This window comes from Dermacentor albipictus, chromosome 8, assembly GCF_038994185.2.
Source record: "Dermacentor albipictus isolate Rhodes 1998 colony chromosome 8, USDA_Dalb.pri_finalv2, whole genome shotgun sequence".
Taxonomy (NCBI): Eukaryota; Metazoa; Arthropoda; class Arachnida; order Ixodida; family Ixodidae; genus Dermacentor; species Dermacentor albipictus.
The window spans coordinates 119578706-119601359 of record NC_091828.1 but is presented as its reverse complement, the minus strand read 5'-3'; the positions used below and the strand labels follow the sequence as shown (position 1 = coordinate 119601359).

The 22654-nt window shown below is 46.9% G+C and overlaps 1 protein-coding gene across 1 annotated transcript; it reads right to left on the bottom strand.

Moving 5' to 3' along the window:
• Positions 1–440: 440 nt before the first annotated feature.
• LOC139048565 (uncharacterized) lies at positions 441–21960 on the bottom strand. Its single transcript, XM_070522976.1, has 10 exons — positions 21813–21960; positions 14073–14170; positions 12970–13227; positions 10273–10495; positions 8037–8187; positions 7687–7799; positions 5777–5927; positions 4713–4886; positions 3226–3357; positions 441–864 (listed from the first exon to the last, which is right to left on the bottom strand). Exons 2-10 carry the CDS (start codon positions 14143–14145, stop codon positions 655–657), a joined length of 1485 nt encoding a protein of 494 aa, XP_070379077.1. The 5' UTR covers positions 14146–14170; positions 21813–21960; the 3' UTR covers positions 441–654.
• Positions 21961–22654: the final 694 nt, after the last annotated feature.

Here is a 22654-nt window from a genome sequence, read left to right as displayed (position 1 = left end):
ACTCACTCACTCACTCACTCACTCACTCACTCACTCACTCACTCACTCACTCACTCACTCACTCACTCACTCACTCACTCACTCACTCACTCACTCACTCACTCACTCACACTCACTCACACTCACTCACACTCACTCACACTCACTCACACTCACTCACTCACTCACTCACTCACTCACTCACTCACTCACTCACTCACTCACTCACTCACTCACTCACTCACTCACTCACTCACTCACTCACTCACAAACACGTGTCCACGAGTCGGGACAATGTGGGCCCTGTGTCACGTGGGAACGTGAGACGGATGAAAAGGTGTGATAGGTCTGTGGACGAAAGAACAGCCTGGCGGGCTAGTTGGTAACGCACAACTTGAAGTAAAGCGCAAAAGAACGCGCAGGACGACAGAAGGAAACGAAGACATCAGCGCTGCTAACAACCGATTGTTTATTGAGCGGGGTTACTACGTACGTACAGTGGTACAGCAGGAAAAAAACAGGGCGGTCCGCCTAACAGACCGCGTTACGCACGGTGCGGCTTCATCAACGGCCGCTCCGAAGAATACAGTACGCGCGACCAGAACTGTACTATATTTCAGCGCATTCCACGAGAAATCGGCCCTGCGTCGAGGACCAGGCCAGCATGCGGCGCTTTTAGGGCGCCGCATATCTCACGCAGTCATCCTTTTTAAAAGCCGCTTTCTGCCTCCGGAAGGACTCCACCACCTTCTTCACCGCCCTCAACCGGCTGTAGCGGTTGTATTTGTTGAGGGACCTACACGTATCAGCGAAGTCGTCGTAGTCTATGTCGTAGACGGCGATGCCGAACGTCACGTTGGGGGCCATGCTCTTCGCGTGGCACAACTGCGCACGAAAAAAAGAAAGTGACGGAAGAATGAAACGCAGTTCACTAACGGGGTACTGCACACCGTATAGCTGCTGATTAAAAGCGAAACTAAATTACGGGGTCTTACGTGTCCGAAACCGCGACCCGATTACGAGGCACACCGCATATAGGGGGATTTCGGAATAATTGGGAACACGTGGATTTCGAGGATATATATATATATATATATAGAGGGTGTAAAGAGGGTGTAAATATATATATATATATATATATATATATATATATATATATATATATATATATAAACGAGAAAGGGGGTTGACCGAGGGGCCCGATATTTATTAGTCATATAATGAGAAGCCAACAAACACTGACACCAAGTACAACATAGGGGAAATTGCATGTGCTTAATAAATGAAATAAGGTAATGATAAATTAATGGAAATTAAAGTGGATGAAAAAACAACTTGCCGCAGGTGGGAACCGAACCCACAACCTTCGCATGTCGCGTGCGATGCTCTACCAATTGAGCTACCGCGGCGGCGTTTCCCCATCCACTTTCTTGGGTATTTATGTGTACTAGTAGAGCCCTGGGAGTGTTAGCCACTCCCAGGGTTTTTCATCCACTTTAATTTCCATTAATTTATCATTACTTTATTTCATTTATTAAGTACATGCAATTTCCCCTATGTTGTACTTGGTGTCAGTCTTTGTTGGCTTCTCATGATATGACTATATATATATGATATGACTATATATATATATATATATATATATATATATATATATATATATATATATATATATATATATATATATATATATATATATATATATATATAAACGAGAAGAGAGGGGGGTTAACCGAGGGTCCCGATTTTTATTAGTCATATCATAAGAAGCCAAGACACACTGACACCAAGGACAACATAGGGGAAATTACTAGTGTTTAATAAATCAAATAAAGAAACGATAAATTAATGGAAATTGAAGTGGGTGAAAAAAGAACAACTTGCCGTAGGTGGGGACCTGCGAAGGTTGTGGGTGCGGTTCCCACCTGCGGCAAGTTGTTTTTTCATCCACTTTAATTTCCATTAATTTATCGTTTCTTTATTTCATTTATTACGCACAAGTAATTTCCCCTATGTTGTCCTTGGTGTCAGTGTTCGCTTCTTATGATATGACTCTATATATATATACATATATATATACACTGCTAACCAGAAAGGCGTCTGTTTGGCTGCCCTACCCCGGGGGACGGGAAAGAGGGACTGGAAAGGTTAAAAAGAAGGCATGGAGCACGCAGCGAGCGACGGAACGAAAAATGTTAGGCATAACGTTAAGATACATGAAGACAGCGGTGGGGCTTAGAGAGCAAACGGGGGTACCCGAAATACTGGTCGACATTAAAAGGAATAAACGGAGCTGTGCAAGCCGCGTCATGCGTAGGGCGGGCAATAGGCTGACCATTACTTTACATAATGGATGCCAAGGGAAGGGAAGCGTAGTTCAGGACTACAGGGAATTAGCTGGCTTCATGAAATAAGGAAACTTGCAGGCCTAACATGGGGTCAGTGGGCGCAAGACAGGGTTAATTCGGGAGACCTCTGGGAAAAGCTTACGTCCTAAGGTGGACATAAAATAGGCTGATGATAATCATGCTGGTCGTGATCCAGGAGGTGGATGCATCACGGCGTCGTCATGCACTGGCTCTTTCTGTTTGCGACCAGGAGGAACCCGCTAAAATGCTCATTGCTTCGATGAGCGGTGTAGTGATACCTAGACAAATATTGCTACACAACCGAAGCGAATTTCGTGATGCGTCATGATTTCACGCTCATGTCAGCGACGTCAAGACCTGCTCCATCATCAACTTTAAGTATGTGTAGTTTCGTGAAATTCGTATTGCAGCCATTGCCCGTATGCGTTCGAGACGCGTGTGGTATAGTTGCTACAACTTTTGAAATATGTGTCAGTGCTCCTTCAGCCAACAGGCGATGCCTAAAACATAACGTCCACGACGGGTTTGTGGCCTCCCAGTCACTCCCACCACGTGCAGTTTGCAAAGCACAGGTTTCGAAATCTCGCAGTTTCAGTCATGCGACAACGTTCGCCGGGGACACTGGGCAATTATACACTGGGTCTCTTCGATTGGTCGTCCCGGACAGCCCAGGGCAGCCCGTAACACTGCATGGGCAACGCTCATTGGATGAAAGCGCCTCCTCTTGCAGTTCGGGAGTGCCAGCGACGGATATTCGGAGAGGCCCACTGCCAATTGTCGCTAATAATCAACAGGCGCTCATAGTGGCTGCTGCCTGTGCGAAGCGGTGCAGCGACGCGCGTGAGAGGTTTCTAGAGAAGAAAAGTTCGTTGTTCACCTTGGCAGCAAATGCCTTCTCGTCGTCGTAGACGAAGGTGCGATTCTTGCTCTTGATGTAGGTAATAACGGCGTAGTGCTTTTCCGAATAATCTAGTCGAGCCCCGGCGCCAGAAGAACCGCCGGGACACACCTGAGAAAACAAGGTGCGAAAAGAAATCTTTAGGATGACATGCATCCGGGTCGGTCGCTGCATCGCCACGTGATGGGTAAGCACCGCGGAGACGGCGACAGTCGCGAGAGTGACAGCTCCTTTCGGGTGTGGTGTGTCCCAACTTTGAGGCATGGTAAGTACGAACCATGTTGAAGGAGAAAGCGTTACCTCCGAATGTCCTATATAAATAGGAAGCAACACAGGCACATTTTTTGGGGGGCAACCACTGGCCCGAAGTTGACGAGGTCTGTTACAATTAAATAAAATATTTTAATTTGCCGCCCGCACAGCGCAGATTCTTTTTTATTTTAGGCCTCAAGAGTTTTATAAAAAACTGTTAAAAATTATAACATTAAAAATGAGAACCTAAACTGGCGAGTTTTGAATATTGTAACTATGTAATAAACAATGATATCACAATTCTGCAATTTGCAGCTATATTAGACATCTAAACGGCAGAAAAGCGATGTATTTTGAACCGCTTACAAGTGAACTGCTAATCTGTGGGCGGGAATTTCGCAAAACCTAGCATTGTCAGCTTTCCCGTAAACTAAACTTACACACAGAACTTACCCGCTTTAGATGTTCTAACAGATACCTATTACAGAACCTTGTAATGTGTCCTTGTGTGATAATTTATGGATTTGTAAACTTCGTGGTTAATGTTTCTTTGAACTTAACCAATTTAGGCTTCTTTCGTGAAACATTTCCAGTCCTAAGTCAATGTTCTACTTCCTGCAGTCGAAACAGTGCCGATTTCAAACAACAAGTTTCATTCACATTGGTCAAGGGATTGTCTGGCCAAAAAAGTTATTCGCTTTACATGCATATGCAGAAGGAAATCTCTGTCATCCCCGACCGAAAGTTTCATTTTAGGCGACATACGAAGACAGGCTGTCTCGCTGACTTGCTGCCACCATTTCAAGCATCGGGACGGGCACTTAACTTCTGGCAACGATTACACAACCTTAGTTCATCGAACCTGCAAAGCATGCTCCAAAATAAATTCGCGCCCTTTGGGACTTATCTTGCACCCGAGAATAATCTTCATCTACCTTTCGTCCCTTTTGCTTTCGTTATAAAGCTGCACTCCTGGTGCTTTCCTAATCTACAACTCCGCCAACACCCCGAAATCCTCCAGTCCATCACAGGCCAAGGCCACGTCACCTGAACGGTCCAGGAGGAGGCGGGAACCTTCTTGCTGAATGTCCGGCGTCGTCCGGTGTCCGGTGTCCAGAACACAACGTCGTTAACAACGGACTGCGTAGCGCTTCCTATAGAAGTTCGAGCACGCCAACAAAACATTTGGGGCCCTATACGTTACGGTCGCTTACCTCTGTGTAGCTGCCGAACGACTCGATCTTTGGGTCAGATGAACAGCGCGTAAAGAAGTCGACTGAATCCGGGACCCGAGGCTTCGTCCAACGTCCCTTCAAGGTCACTGACACGAGGCCTGTGGTGTTCGGGCTCGCTTTTAGGAGAGCGCGAATGCTGGACACGGCGGTCGACTGTAAAGTAGACGAATCATAATGAGCGCATATTTTTTATAAATTTACGATTGTAATGTACACGTCTTTCTACGCATATGTTGGAATAATTGAATTCTGCGGCTCAAAAAAAAAAAAAAAGGTTTGGAGTACGATATAAGCCTTCTGGTCTAAAACAGCGCGACAGTTCAAGCGAAGCTGCAAGTGCCTATTGCACTTTTTTTTTGCATAAGCTGTGTTTGATCGTACCGCCTTGAACATCGCACACAGATTCGGCATAGCGGTCAGTTTTTAAAGTTTGAACTTGTGACATGTGTAGTTACGTCAAGTTGCATTCTACACTGTGCGCCAATCGTGAACAACACACTCGTAACGCTTCAGAACCTTTGCATATATGCACGCACTTCAAGATTTGGCTGCATATTGCCCACATTACCCACATATTCTCCAAAATATAGACTTCATTGTCGAGTATCTGTTTTTCACAAAACTACGAAAACTGGCACAATGTTTTTTTGCGTGCTTCTAGTCGCATTAAAAACGTCGCTGTAACATTGCTTTAGTGAACTCGGGCGCTATAAGTGTCGATACGCCACCTTCAAGCACGGTGGTCCACCCGTAATGCGAATTATGGTTAGTACCCGATTGCTGGAGAATTTCGTCCTCCTCGCTTCAAACGACTACGGGAATATGCAAAATGGTCCTTTTTCAACAGGATACCGCGTTATAAACGCAACCGTTGTCACTCATTTTGCACGCAGGCAGTGTCTTACGGCCATCTGCGCTTTTATGTATGGGGAAAAAAATTCGCACACGGTACAAAGTTGTGCTGAAAGAGCTAACTGACGCCCCTGTTTGCGAGAGAGTTGGGCTCCGCGCATAACCGCGTGTAGAGTGAAACGTGTGCCAACCAGGTCGAATTTGTAGTCCCGGGCGATGTCATCCGGAGGAGTGTCGTCCGGGTGACGCGTTGGTGGCATCACGGCGCAGTGCTGGACCGTGTTGTCGCCGAACCGGTAGTGGCCGAACGTGATGATCAGGGACGGGGTGAAACCGATGTCACTGTTTCGCGATAACGGATGAAAACAAACAATAAGGAAGGTAACTTAGTCCAAGATGCATCATCGTACGCCAGTCGCGTGACGGGCCCGACTGGCGCGAAGTATTTTTCGATTTGGAAATTTCTTACCCGAAATGCCTTATTTTCTATCCCCTTGAGCTGTTTGAACAGCGAAATTTCCCCGTCGCACAGAAGGCCGACGTTCAAGAATAACGGCTTCCTAATGTAGAATGGTACACCGAACATTTTCTGACTTCCGAGCAATATGAAATTAAAGAGGTTTTGCTTCGCCTTTGGTAAAAAAAAAAAACATTGGCTGAAGGCTTAGCTTGGTTAAGCGGGGAAGATTGCGAAAGCAATACCCTTGGCTGCGCCTTGGTTCGGCTGATGCTGTGGACATGGTTGCCCTATGTTGAACTTATGGCTATACATCATCCGACATAGCGCAAGGCAGCGCGCCGACCATTGCGAGGAGCCGAGCTGTAGCCCCATTTATCCTCCTAGCGTGACGTCACACTAGCGAGCGCCCTCTCTCGGTAGCGCAGCAGCAGCGGCGCGCAAGGCTTCGCCTCCACCATCGATGCCGCGAGCTGGGGCCCAGTCTCTCGGTCTGGCGTGACGTCACATGGTCACGTGACGCCCAGCCGTGTAAGGAGGCGCCACGACCACCGATGGGCCGAAAGTGCGAGCAGTATTGCTTTCGCAATAAAAGAGAAATAGAGGGTTTAGATGCATGCTTTCAAACAGGTACTACCGTTTATAACCGGCACTCTAATCAATCGAAGAGCTTGTAAATGCCAAACAATTGACAGATGTTCGTACCGGGAGCACCATCGCGATGAAATAATGGAACACAACAGCAGCACGGCACCAGATGCGTGTAGTGGTGTGCTAGTTAAAAATGGCAAATCCCGCTGGTACGTCGCCCCAGATCTCTTTAAAGGAATGCAAATGTAGTGAGATTATGCGCATAGTTTCTCGCTTTGCCTTAATTGAGAAAATGAACTATTGGTAAGACGCCTAAAGATCAGGCATCCTGATTGAAGGATATCGAGCAAGAGGTTGACTGCTCTATGCGCAGAATCGCTCTGCAAACGATGCTTCTACGCAGCATTCACAGCTTCCCTGAAGCTTAATCACTCATAAAGGGCCACAATTTGCCATTTGTACTTCTCTCCGAAGTCTCCAGCAAGTGTTACTTCAAACATTTAATTCTCGCATCGAATAAGAATCGAATAAGAATGGCAATTCGAATTCGTATAGGAAATTCGCATATTCGCACATCCCCAACATCCAACATGGTTTGCTTACATGGCACTCGAAAGCATTACAGTGGCTGGGTACGCGGGTGTCATGTTACATTAGCTCACCGTTAAAGGTGATGGTTTGTCCTATTGTTACAACCCTTACCCGTAAAGGATTGTATAGCAGATGAGAGCGAGGACGAAATACGCCAACGATGAGACAACTCATAGTTGAAAACTGTATTCATTCTGACCAGATGGTGGGAACCGAAATGTTGACACGAAAGGTTGATAAGTATGGTTATCACAGTTTTATTTCGTGGAAGTTTCATTTCGAGCCGTCTGTTGCAGCAAAAATCGCGTTGACTTGCCACAAAAAGTCACTCAACAAAGATTAGACCATCTTTCTTCATCAACGATTTGATTTTAACTCATAACACTGGAGGCGTTAGTCCCGGCCATTTACCAAGCACACGTTATACATCAATGACTGTGCTAAAGCGTGTTTCAAACTGACGTGAAATCCGCGGCGAAAATCAAGCTCCACCACAAATCCGGTTGCGGCATAGCCAGCGCCGTGATTGAAAAGTTGCCCCGCGCCCTCAGAGTGCCAAGCAGCCGATTCATCGCCTGCGCGAAAAAAAAAGAAAGGTTAAAGTCGATTTACAACAACTTTTAGCAGGCATGCCGCAAAACAACGACCGCAGACATATTTCTCGGTGAACCGTATTGGTCACTGCACCCGTTCCACTGACCCGCAGCTAGTTAACGGCGATGGATCTAAAGCTTCGTCAATTATGGTTAATTGATGTTTCCCATGAGGTTTCGTGTTATTTCGCTTCAAATGTCCGATAGGTGAAACTGTACCTTCAGTGTGGCGATGGCCGCTTTCATCTGGTCTCGAACAGCCGTCGCAGGTGTGTCGAGGATACCGACGTGGAAAATGTCCTCTTTCCAGAAGCGTGCAAGTGGACTGGGGTTCCTCACTTTCAGAGCTTTCTCCGCCGTCGCCAAATATCTGCAGTAAAGAAAAGATAGAAAAAAAACATTGAGAGTGACAGGCATCGTAGCAATTATCAGTTGAGAACACCAGTTACATTCCTAGCTGTATTCTACTCAGTGAAAGGTGCACTGCTTCTACTTCTCGACAAGCCGTGTTGCATGCTTTATTCAAGGGGCACTGACATGATCTCGTGGGCTATAAATAGCGTGTGCTCACGTCACAGCTCGAAATTGCCGGACAGCAATCTTCCATTGCAATGAACCACCCCAAGCCGACTGACGACTGCTGAAAGAGTACCGAAGGTGCCAGTCGATGTCGCACGCGCATTTTTACAGCGAAGCCATGTTTATGGCTACGGTTCCGGGGCATTTATTGTTCTGCGTCAACAAAAAATGTGGTCCGATCTCGAAGACAGCGCACAGAGGGTCATAGCGCAATGGTGCTTATACTCCTGTGGACTCCGCGAGGTGGGCTCCGGCACCTGTAACGCGCCCTTCAACTACCCTTGTCATTCCTGCAAACCCTAAAGAGGTCCCAAGGATAAGGGTAAGGACGGATGATATGATCGGATCGTAGCTCAAAACGCCGAACCCCGTCGGCCATGTTTACGTTCGCACCGCTCTCTCTTTGTCGGTGTCCCAAGCGCTTGCGTATCTAGTTTTCTTTCCTTCCGCTCTCCCGTGGTGGCGGTACCGTCGAAACGTCACGCGTGTCTGCTTTCCTCCGCCTCCTCAGGGCGGCGGTCCCATCGTCCGCGCGACCGCACACACACACACAGGCGCACACACACACACAGGCGCGCACACACACACACACACACACACACACACACACACACACACACACACACACACACACACACACACACACACACACACACACACGCACGCACGCACGCACGCACGCACACACACACACACACACACACACAAACACACACACACACACACACACATATATATAGTCATATAATGAGAAGCCAACAAACACTGACACCAAGTACAACATAGGGGAAATTGCATGTGCTTAATAAATGAAATAAAGTAATGATAAATTGATGGAAATTAAAGTGGATGAAAAAACAACTTGCCGCAGGTGGGATATATATATATATATATATATATATATATATATATATATATATATATATATATATATATATATATATATATATATATATATATATATAAAAGAAACACAAGTTGCCGTTTGCAATTTTTGAATTTCACTCTTCTTCTCTCCTAATGGGGAGGACCCGTATAGTCCGCACTCCCGTGGAGCAGGGCGCCTAGGACGAGCGACGTCTCGTAGGCGCTTGACGTTTTGTGCACGACCTCCAAGGATGGTGTTTCCCACCCACCGGCGACGGTTGCATTCTCTATCTGTTCGTGTCGTCGCTCTTCAAAGGCGCGTTGCTCTTCGGCAGTCCGGACTATACGCGAATATGTGGGAATTCAATATAACAACAACAGGGGTGTTAGGAGAAAGCGTGTGCGCACGCCTATCGTCACGATGACCCGCGATAAAAACAATAAATGTATTCGCACCTTTGTTCAAAATTCTGTGTCGCCTCTGTGTCGTGGGTCAAAAAGCTTCAGTGGTCATCCACCTTCACAGAGTGGTATGTCATCATCTGTTTTTTCTTTTTTCCATGCGAGATGGCTTTCTGACCAGTTCTAGGGTGCTCCATGTCCGGTGGCAGTAAAAAAGAAGCAGGTAACGTACACTGATGTTTTCAGCCCGCCGAAGGTAGCGGAACACCAATGCGTGGGCGCAAAGCCCCTAAAAGCAAGACGACGTGATTGTGCGGCTGGCACAGATAAAAGCATGCGGACTTTGACGCAGCAAGGCCCGCGCGACGTGTAAGTTTCTGGCTATCACTTCGGAACACGTAATTACACAAGACGGTCGCTGCAAACTAGGCGGCGTGTCAATCATGGAAGCATGCCCGGAGAAGATGAAATAAAGGGAGCACTAAAAATTGAGGGACGCTAAAAATGCGGTCACTGATAATTAACACTTGGGGCACCAAAATGCCCGGGGACACTTTGGGACACCTGTATGCGCTTTGGGACACTAAATATGGCTCAGGCCGCTCACTCGAATGCGAAGCCGACGCCAAGGCTTGTACGTTGGTAGGCGCGGTGGTTGAAGAGGAAAGTGTCGAGGCTGTTGGTGTAGGTCTCCTTGTCGGTGAGCAGGTTGCGGCCTCCCTTGTACAGCGAGTCGAAGAAAATGTAGTCGCAGAGCGAGTCCGATGGAAATTGCAGACCCGTGAAAATCTTATCGCCCATGGTACACACCAGGGGCTGCTTGTCGATTGCTGCACAGGAAGTGTTCGTAAGGAAAACACAGCAATGCTCATCTTCCAAATGTAAACTTAAACAGTCTACAGAGTTTCTCTAAAATTCTTCCGCTTCAGAGCCTCAATTGTGACTTTTTATTTTCTCTGTGTGCGGTTTAGAGAAGTTCTGCGACGGCATCGTCGGGCGGTTACTTGAGGAGATAGTTTCGCTTTCATGAGATTTGACGTGACTAACAGCGCTGCTGTTATAAGCATTGTCAGAATTCCGGCTAGCTGTCCGATTCACCATCTTGTCAGCCGAGATTGCCCAAGAGGGCTGTTACAGCTTTTGTCATAAGCTCAAAACTCCAGCATCACAGAATTTGAGACGTGGTGGCGCCTGGTGCTAGTCGCGCAAAGCTTCGCGAAAGTCAAATTATCTCCAAAAGCGATCACCCGGGTATACCAGCCCTGGAGACACGACGACTACTGCAACATACAAGTCATAAACAAGCGTAAGTGTCGACAAGCTTCATATAGGCTGCATTGCCTTCATATAGGCAATATAGTATTAAGCTTACAGAAGCTCTAGAAACAAGAGCCAAAGCTCATCGTGTAGACCTCATAAGCATAATATTAGAAAGTCTGTAGATCATCTGCAAACTTCGCTTTGATTTCACTGCCGTTTGTGCTCTTTTGATTTTTTCTACATCATGTAATGAATATCTCTCCAGACGCAAGTCGATGCTCAACTCCCGCTTGCTGAGTGCAATTTTACTCGCTCATGAGAAATGAAATTCACTCTTCAATCGTGACCACTCTGCAATGAAATCTTTAGCAACTAATGCGGTATGCGTTTTTTTTTCGCGCCGGTTAAGATCAGCGGGGAATCTCACAAAGCAGTGTTCGAGTTCTAGGCCTCCACATCGACACAGACGTTGACGCAGCAGCATGAATTCGCAACATCACTCGGACCTGGCGTCAAATACTCTAGCCAATCCACCGCATCGCTTCCAAAAGCGGGGTCAGTGAGGAGCGGACTCTCCTTCGTCTCGTTACTACTATCTAATCTCACGAGCTGTGTGAGACTATGACTTCTACAGTCTGACACAAAAGCAACGAAAAAAAAACTCGAATCTCTGAACCACGAAGCCATGAAGGTCGTCACAGGCCTGCCGCATTTCACACCTTTACAACGCCTTGCCCAAATGGACCTGGTTGAATCAATCGAGGCAACAGTCGAGACTACCAAGCATTCACATCAATTCCGACTAAGAACAACGATATTCGGTCGCAGCATCCACTCGTTTCTGTCAATCACCTTGATGCCTTAGCTCTCATTTCCTGCTCCGTGGGATTGTCAGCACCGATTCCCCGCAACGAGAATGCCGATCGCGTAAGAGAGGCAGTTGTCTTAAACAAGGTGGCATTAAGTCGAAGTTCGCGACGCTTCTCCCCTTGACTGTGCTGTCTACACAGAACGTTGCCCTTGGTGACGAAGCTTCAGCCATAGCGTAATATTGCCCACGTACCGCCACGGCCAGCCGCCCGACCTGCAAAGACCCATTAACGACGGAACTCGCTGCGATATCCGCTGCATCCGACGCCGTCCTCAAGCCTCCCTTGGCAGCCGTCACTCATCACACTGTTTACACAGGCGCGCAAGCCTCGATAAAGGCCTGCGCCCGGTTGGACTCGCGCAGTGATGCTGTTCCTTCGGCACACCTGTCGAGGTGAATAGCCGACGAGAATGGCCACACTGTCCGCCTCGCATTGATACCAGTTCACTCTGGGGTCAGCGGCAACCGAATAACAGACTCTATGGCAAGAGAGCTTTTTTCCTGCCCCTCAGAGAATTGGCCATAGTGCCGGACGACCCATACCCCTTCGACCCGGACACATTCCTGGTAGAGGCGAAGGAGGCTCGAAGGACTGTGCTGCAGAACATCCTCTCCGAAAATCCTACGCCTCTGCCATGGAAGTTTACTCGTGCTGAAGCCAAACGCATGCGTTGCATCGTCACGGAGACAGCAGCAACACCAGTCCGCCAAGCCAGGATGTGCCTCCAAACCTTGCAATCAGCGACTCGCCACTCCTGTCCGAGGAACCGGCTACTGGACCAGCAACATATACTCTGGCACTGCTCGGCCCTCGCCGAGCACTTTGGAGGAGCGATATTCACCCTCCCTCCTACTCTGAGGCCTAAGAATTTGGCCGCGTCGAGCCTTCACACTGGCCCCTGCGAGAGATGGTGCCTCATACTCCCGTCATTACTTCGGTTTCTACAGGACTCAAAGATGGTCGATAATATCTGAACTGACTTCCTTGTCTCTTGCATGTCTCTTGCTTAGTCTGTCTTCCGATATAAATCCTATTAGCAGCATGCAGATCAGGTTTATAACGTGCGCCTAAACCTAAGTACACGAGCGTTTCTGCACTTTCTGCAACCCGCGACGTGAAGCTCAGCGGCGCAACACCATAGCTGCTGAACTACCGCGGTGAGTTAGACTTGCCTTCATCGTATATTGACGGCGTCCCAGAGGGCGCTGTGGTCGTAACAGGCGGCTTCGTGGTCCTATTACGGAAGGTCTCCGTGGTCCTATTACGGAAGGTCTCCGTGTTGTTATCAGGAGCCTCTTTGGACGCTGTAGATGGTATCGCGGGCGTCATGGGCGCCGTGATAATAAGCACTGGATCAGGCGGAGAACTGTTAGAAGAACCACCGCCGAGCTCCGGGAAGTCGAACTCTTCCGGTTGGAAGGGAGCGCGTTCTGCGAGCGCAACACGTGGTTATGTTGACGTGAATTAAACGTTCCTTAAAGAAACGGTCAAGGGAGGTCCCTCGCTGAAACCGATGTAAGGAAAGCATGTTACAGCATTTACTTTGCAATCGCACTGAGTACGCGCCAAGCTTTGATATCGTTGTGTAGAGGGAACAAGCCCTCACTCTGAGATACGTGTGTCGTGGACGCAGATGGCGCCTTTGCCGCGCCACGCATGACGCAGTCGGTGCTAAACTTTAACCTCGCGAGAGGCGTTTAGGGAGACTCAGCTCGCCTGCTCGTTTCTCGTCCGCGCAGGAATTTTCGCGTTTGAGAGCACCCACTACTGTCATAGTATAGTGTACCTTGTCGAACTCAAACTGGTGTTCATGAAGAGTCGTAAGGGCAGCAAACATGCAATACGTTGCAGAAAAGTCAAGCTTGCACGGCGGGCGACGACCTGTTAGTAATTGTCCGACAATGTATCGCGCAACATGTATCAGAATTGGCCGGATTCGACGTTTGTTTGTTCTCATGCATGTCTGTCTACTTGACATGCCGTGCTCAGCATTGCTTGGCGTCCTCGCGTAATTGGTCTCTCCCTCGTAAATGAAACACATTTTATTCAACTTGTTCGAGCAGTTCTCAAATCAGCGTATTCCTGCGTGTCATGTGTGTTTGAATGGGGAACTCTTAGTTGTCACACAGCTTCCTCTCAAGACGTCATCGCAGCGAGAGGGAGAGAGAATGAGCGGGAAAGAGGACGAATGATTCGTAGTGTAGCTAGCATGTATTTAAGTCAACGCACGTAGAAACTCCGCAAGAAACTCTTGAAAGAGGGAAAGGGGGCTCACCGTGGATCCCCAGGAATTCCAGTACGGTGACTGAAATGCCGATCAGAAGCAACATGGTGATGGACAGCGCCATTGCGGTCAACCACACGCTGCCCCCTCTGCGCAAAAAAAAAGTAAAATGGGTGACGTGGTCGCACAAGCAAGAAGGTGACATCTGAGGAGGAAACTAAGCGGCCGACCTGGTCCTACACAGCGGAACGAACAAGTGGTGCATTCTGCCACAACAACGTGGTCACGTGGTTGCCACAGTGCCAGTCAGGCCGAGAGGTTCACTGTTGGGTTTAACGTGATGCCGTATATATATTGGAGGGCTCCGGAATATTTTTTCAGTCTACGGATATATATATATATATATATATATATATATATATATATATATATATATATATATATTGGGGCGCAGGCAGAGGCGCCATTTGTTAGCAGTGGGCATGTTATGAGCAGTGTTATGATTGGGGGTTAAATCCCATCACTCGTGATCCGTTGTCAAGATTGGAGTCAGGCATGAATTAGAAGGTAGCTGGCCCATGCCGTCGTCCAACTTATCCACGCTGAGGGCGTTGATGAAGGGAAGGACTGCTTCTCATCGAGAACGAGGAATATAGGTTTATTTACAGTATTTATATCAGTCTAACATGACTGTTTGAGAAAGTACATCAGTCTAACATGACTGCTTGAGAGAGAGTGTCCAGAGCAGCCGCACAACAGCGGTTTTTAAGCACTCGCTTCTCCCCCGATACCCAGCTGACGGAAACGGCCATCCAAGCACCGTAGGGGAGTTGACGAGGCACCGTAGGGGAGACGACCTGGCACCGTAGGGGCATTTATTCCCCGAACAGCAGCGTGCCGGCGGGCGCGGTGCAGGTCGGCGCGTGAGAAGGGGTGTCAGTAGACGTTCCCGCGGCTCAGTAACAATAGTTGGTCCGCCGAGCCCGTTTAGAGACAATGGCGACTTCGTCAAACTCGGCTCCAGCGACGGAGAGTCTAGGACGCACGTATTGTTGTTCACACACAGTCGACTTAGTCACGCCGTGGCTAGAGGTGTGCGGCGACGCTCCCGGAACGTTGCCTCCACAGTCGCCACTGGTTGGCAAAACTTGCACTGCAGCTGGCCGTTCTTAACAGCAGCCAGCACGAGCGTTTCTTGAACTTTGCTCCCTTCGGAATAGAGCCGCCGCAGCAAGGTATCGAACCTGCGACATAGCCCTCAGGAGCAAAGTTTTCCAGCTAACAGCCAACGCGGCGAGCTATAAGAGGAATAGTAAAACTGAAAGACCTAACGCCTTAATCAGCTAATCATCACGTATGTATGTATGTATGTATGTATGTATGTATGTATGTATGTATGTATGTATGTATGTATGTATGTATGTATGTATGTATGTATGTATGTATGTATGTATGTATGTATGTATGTATGTGTGTATGTGTGTATGCATGCATGCATGCATGTATGTATGTATGTATGTATGTATGTATGTATGTATGTATGTATGTATGTATGTATGTATGTATGTATGTATGTATGTATGTATGTATGTATGTATGTATGTATGTATGCATGCATGTATGTATGTATGTATGTATGTATGTATGTATGTAGTGCTACCGATGATGGTTGGCACTGGACTAACGTCAGTTGCACTTCGCTCCTTGAAGGGGCAGGACGTGTGTCGAGTGAGTTCCTGAACAACACTTTGCAATCAGGTGAAAGCATTTCAAACAAGGAAGTTTACGAAAGAAATGCCGCGTGTGACGTCACGCGCGGCAGTGGACTTACGCCGGCTCGCGCGAAGCGCGTTCTTGACTAGCGTAGTGAAGCTTTTCGCTTCAAAAACTGCTGGTGTAGAAATGATGCCCCGAACCCGAAGGTGAAGCCGCACCACAGCACAGAGGCCCCTCCTGAGCGCCTTCTTAAGAGGGCACGATAAAAGAGAACACTTTACTTACGGTGAAGACGAGCCTTTCAAACTTTTCCCACGGTGTAATCCTGCCTTACTTTAGCAAACAGATACATATCTACGTGCTTCTCTGCACCACTCGTTTTACTTAATATGAACATCGTGGCAAATTGTATTGGCGATAACGTCTTCAATACTATGAAGAAGACACTGTTTCCATTAGGAACAACCACGTTTTATTTTCTAATTGGCCTAGAAGTATAACAACAAAGCTAAATCAGTTAATCTGTAAGCAGACATCACCCGACAAGGCGCTGTTTATGAGGTGAAAGAGGGGCAACCTTTGGCTTCACTTCCCCTGGTCAGAAGCTACGCAAGCTTCAACTCCAGCGAAATCTTGAATCGGGGACCTCAAAAAGGCTCGACGTACTGGTAACGCATTTCTCTCGCGTTTACCGCTAAATCGTCACTGAATGCATTTTTTGAGAGCCTTGTGTAAACACAACGAAAGGTTTTTCGAAGGTCAATTTAGCGAGATAACTTTCGTGATTTACGTTATCCCGTCTATAATTCCGTATTGTTTCGTAGTAGCTTCCTGCGTGTGGTGCGGGAGGCAAGCTGTAATTGAATGTGATCAACAGCAAGTTATAAACGTGTTGACGCGCAAATGCCAAAAAAAAAAAGGTTTCTAGTTTTGCTGCCGGAGCAGCAAGCAGAATTCAAGTCGCAATTGCCTGCAAATATACATGCTGCGGTTGGTACCAGTTTTTGCCACGTAGTTAACATTCGCGAATTGATTTCCCGGCTAGATGCACAAGAAAGCTACACACATCAGCTCGATGCGTGAGACATCTTCCTTGTATTTTAAACAGATCAAGAATGTGCCCACGATCAACTACGGTACCGGTCACGTACGGTACAGCTTAAATGCGACGGCATGGCGTTGCACAGCACGAGGTTGCGGGTTCGCAACCTCGCGAAATTCAATGGGGGGCAATGTGAAAAACTGGCACAAATTACCTTTTCTTTCCTCGCCGCACTTGGATGCAGAACATTCGCGACTGGAACTTCTTAGGGTTTGCGAATACGCCCCTCAACAGCGCAAAAAAAAAACGCAAGAAACGGGTATCGGTACATAAACACAACATCTTTAAGACCAGCGCCTCTTCTTTTGCCTAAAGTGGGACAGAGTACTGTGATCGAAACTATAAAATAGGGGCAATTCCATCTCAAGTTGCGACGATTGCTCACTTTATCAGCGATGTTCAAAAACTGTTGGAACGAGATTGCAGTCTCAACCTGAAACAACGTAGTGCAATATCGATAGCCAAGTTATCAATGTACGCCGATTCGTTTTTCGTACTCCAGCACAAAGGTGCGGTCTTGCAGTAATTTAGAGCGTTCTGATGCTGAGCACGAGGTCACGGGATCGAATCCCGGCCACGGCGGCCGCATTTCGATGGGGGCAAAATGCGAAAACACCCGTGTGCTTAGATTTAGGTGCGCGTTAAAGAACCCCAGGTGGTCCAAATTTCCGGAGCCCTCCCCTACGGCGTGCCTAATAATCAGAAAGTGGTTTTGGTGCGTAAAACCCCAAATATTATTATTATGCACACACTTGAGCTGGCGAACTGATACAGTATGCTTATTTAAATTTCCATGGGTGCTCTGAAACAACAGCCTGACAACAGCGTCATCGCTCACACGTCTGCAAGCAAGTACTTCAGTATTCTTCTGACAGCAACCCTATCATGGTCTGTCCAAATCGAAAAAAAAAACAGCTAACGCATCACGCACGCTCAGTGATTTAGAACGCAGCCTTGCACGTATCGTTGTTGTTGTTGTTGTTGCTCTTGATGTTAGCTTTCTTAACCTTCTTCCCCGATTTTCTGGACGCTGCTGCTGCTGTTGTGGTCTAGCTCGCACCCAGCGCCATTTAGTCATGGTGTCGTTCTGCAGGTGACTAAATAAAGTTGTTTCTCTCTCTCTCTCTCTGCTTTCTGCTGTTCATCTATATAGGCACGACCTTAGGTAACATAACCACAAGAGCCTGCCAGTGCAATCCACCGCCTGTTTCCGAGGAGACGTTGATAGTATCCATCCATCCGTTCCTGCCGGCACCGCCGCGGCAGCATTTTACAGTTTGTGCGTATGGCAGGTGATGTGCTTGCTTGCTTATGCGACAAAAATACATTTGCTCGACTCTGGAGGTCCTGTGCTGGGCTGTGATAGTGCAACATTACAACCGTTCATAGCCTGAAGAGAGCGCTTAAGCGCTTAGCGCTGGCCTCTCTGCCGGCAACCTATTTAACATCATTTAACAGCACTATTCAACATTACTATATATATATATATATATATATATATATATATATATATATATATATATATATATATATATATATATATATATATATATATATATATATATATATATATATATATATATATATCACTGTATAACTAGCTTTTTATCTCTTCCTTTGGGAACAATTGAGCCCCCCTTACGCAATACCCATTGCGAAGCCTGTGAGATAGATGGATAAAGGAAATTGTTTAACGTTGAATGCGTTGTTCCGCATGAATAAACAGTGTTCGCATCAGTGTTGCTCTACAGCGGTGAACTCATTCCTGACTGGCATTCAGTAAGTTAGTATTCTTGAGTCCTGTCTGCTCATGTTGCCTGCGCATTTTTTCCTTTACTCTTCCACACCTTACTAAGAGTCCCCGTATAGAATTCCTGGTGGAAAGCACCTTATAGTCAGGTTCATTGCAATGGTGATGAGATTATTTCATGGATCCTTCAGAGCGTGCAACCCAATGGTTTTCAAAATGTAGTAACACATTTCAGCTGCTCCAGCAACCAACTTTCCAACGCATTGCACAGACGGATCGGACGGTTTGGGAACATACGTGTTAACCGCTATAGGATAAATGGGGTTACTTACGACAGCTGGTCCTCCTCAGATTCTGCGGGAAGAAAGCGCAAGAATAAAAAAGCAGCTAGTTTGAGTAGCTTATGCCTTTCCCACCAAAAAACGAAGAAAAACAAACAAAATTCGTACGTTTTTAAAACAGTGCATTCAGTAGCGCTTTCTGGCGCACAAGTGTTTATCTGCACGATACAACAGCACGTGAAAGCGGATCGCGTAGAGTACATCAAATTCGAGAAGGAAACATTTAGACGCTGAACTGCAGAAGAGTTCGATTAAATATTCCCGTGTGATTAAGCAAGGGATTAGAGTGGGCCAGCTGGTATTCGATTACTACTGGACTTGAAGAATCAATGCAAAAAAGAAAAGACAATAAACTGAGACAAATGAACGGATAAGGACGTGCGTTCACCGTGTACACCTGCACTTGTAGTTATCGTGTTTGAGTATTCTGCCACGGTAATTTCACGATTCCACAGCGACGAAGAGGTCGAATGATGGTCCTTATATAGCACAATATAAGCATACTATTTCGACTTGGTACCTCTTTGTATAGGTCCAAATGCATATTGCTACAGCTCTGTAGCACTTACACGGGAAACGCATAGGCGCAGTACTTAGGTGACTCTTTCATACCCTTCCTTTAGTTACTGTAAATGTTTATGCCTCACGACTACTCGATATGTTTTGTAGAATCCCACGCGATCTTGAGAACAATCCTTGTCAACACGCCAAAGAAGCTTTGAGAGAATTTCCGCGTCATTTGAGGAGCCCTTCGAAACTCCTGAGCAACAAAGTTAAGATGCTCCCTTGCATTACAGAGAACTGCGCTTGCATGAAACAGCAGCAGACGATGATGGTAATAATGATCAGAATGATCATCATGATCGTCACCGCGGCATCAGAAGATGATCGTGATCAAGAAGATCATATTTATGATTATCGGGTGCTCCTCCGTCACTGTCAGTGATTGTCATCAACATCCTGACCATCATGGTGATTATTATGACCTGAGCATCTCTTTGGAAACGCGGTGGCGGCAGATGCCGGCAAACTTCTACATCTTCCCGATTGTTTGCGAAGTCGAAAGCCCTGAGTAGGGTAACCATTTCTGCATTTAGCGATAGATGGATAGTGTCACAGTCCACCAGAATGGACTAAATGGTTTCTACTCCATTGCCAAACGCTATGCACGACGTAGTCATCTACAACTCCGCGCAAAAGAACCTCGCGTTCTGAGACACGCTACACCTGTCTTTGAAACTACAGCCCTCCCGCTCCAATTATCATAAATGTTTTTCTCTGTTGATTTCATTCTTGGCGGTTTGCTATCTTTTCATAGCTGGCTCCATATCCAGTGCGTCTATCCGGTATATGGTCCCTGCATCCCCGATCTTGCATTTAATATCCACCACTGTTCACAGCGCTGGCGTAGTACTCGCTAATTTGTTTCCCGGTCCTTTTTGCAGCACTAGAAGTCCACATATGTACGAATAACCTAGCCGCCTGTCAGTTTTCGCCCACACCAATCCTTCAGTCATCTTTTAAAGTAGATTTTGTTTTCAGCATTCAGAAGTTAGGATGTCCAGGTTGTGTCGCCTTGCACCGCTTCCCTTGCGGTTTTTCCACATGCTCCCAGCTACTTTTCCGACAGCTCTCTGGTTAACGTCCACTCCTGGCTATTTTTCTGATTTCAAGAGCAGCACCGAGTCAGCAAACGTTAGGCGTGGGCCCATTGCTCTTTTCCATGCATTCACGGCTACTTCATACATGTTATACGTTCATATGTTTTACCATGGCCTCGTCATTATACCGTTGAGCTCTGATTAAACCATCTTTGTCAATGTGTCCCTTTTTCACATACTTCTAGGTATACGTACTTACCTACCATTGATTTAGTGTTTCACTGTAACATGACCGGCTGATCAATCGTACCTTTAAACACGATGAAAGCCTGTTTCTCTACAATAAATGTAAGACGCTTCTACAGCTTTTTAGATGCTATAAACTCAATATATATCTCCCTCTCCTGTAATAAAAGCAATGTCATCCGCGTACACAAAACAAGAAAGACGCTGTTCCACCGCCACACCATCACGTTTGAATGAAATCTGATGCTACTTAAGAATGGATACTATAACCACTTGCTTCCAAACGGTTTGTTATGTTTACCTTATGTTATGCGTGTTATGTTAAAAAGCTCGTTATGTTTACCTTTCTGCTGGCTTAATATGGTTCGTGCTAACAAACCATCGATCCCAATAGAGATTTATGGAATCATATCAACAAGCTGGACAAGTCAGAACATCTTCGAAACAATAACGCTAAACAGACAACCGACCGTGATTCAGGCAGCGCTCTCGTGTTGTCTGCATCTGCGTCCGTTGTGACTTTCACACTGTTGTATTGAACAGATTTATTGCCCTAATAGGTTCACGTTCCCTGCCTTTGCGCGAACACTATTCTGGCGGTAGTCTTTTACAATTCTCGGCCACAAAGTCATTACGCTGTTATTCTTAAAGCCAAAAGCCTCGGCAAAGACGTCCTCATTGACCTCAGGATGAATACCGCGACAGGTTTGCTTGTCCGCAGCGTCAGCTGCTGGCAAGCAGGACATTTCAGATATGCGTGGTTACAGCGCTCCGCCAGGTAGCCTTTCTACGGTGCGACGATGCTCTAAACAACACAATGTCAAAGCCATCCCTGAACTATAAGCAAAGAGGTCTCACGATGCGCCACAACGTTTTAATTGTCTCGATGTATTAGACCTTGAAACGACGTGAAGATCAAGACACACAATAGCGTCTTACTTCACATTGTTACGCGTCGCGGTATATGACACCGCAATAATCACAAGTCAACTATACCAGCAACCAGTGGTGATTCAATGTTCTTGCATTACATACCGGTGGTGGCTGACGCGTAACTGGCGGGACCCGCCTGCATGTCGTCGACCTGGCCGTACGAATCTTGACCGTACGGATCCTGTCCGTATGAGGCCTGTCCGTACGGAGGCTGTCCGTACGGAGCTTGTCCGTACAGAGCCTGTCCGTACGGGGCTTGTCCGTACGGGGCTTGTCCGTACGGTGTCTGCGGTGTCTGCGGTGTCTGCGCGTACTTTGCCGGGTCGTACGCCTGTCCGTAGGCAGCTGGATCCTTGTAATAGCCAGATTGGTACTGCATGGCGGCGACAGAGCTGGCAAGCTGGAACGGAAAAGAAAATTCCTGTTGACATGCAGTGCTCAAACGGAGCCCAAAGAAATTGGTTGAGCTGAACCGTTTGAGCAAATTGCCCTTGTGTAATACATATTCCTGAAACTCTTATGGTGAGAGATTTTTTTTTCGCACATCTTGCTCTATGCCTTAAATGTGCTTTTAAATAGAAGAGTCGAGGTATTCCTCACGCAGAAATGGGAGTAGTTGCTTAGCGCTCTTCTGCGGGTACTTAATTAGTAAGACGCGCAGAAACTAAAGACCTTATAGTGGCGACGTTGCCTTGATGTTTGAGCACCGGCGCGGAGTTACATCATGGATCTTGACGCTTCTGCTCACGCCTAGTTAGTTCTTACATAATAAAGACGGGCTACTATGTTTTCCAAAAGAGCCGGACACTGAACTTAGTGCATTTAGAAAACAGTCAGTGCGCCGTGACGTCAATTTCAAGTCACGAAATTTTGGCGGGAAATAAAGAAAGATATATAGTTCAGCTTCGTTTGTTTTCCTAGCGATGAACCACTAACGGAAAAAT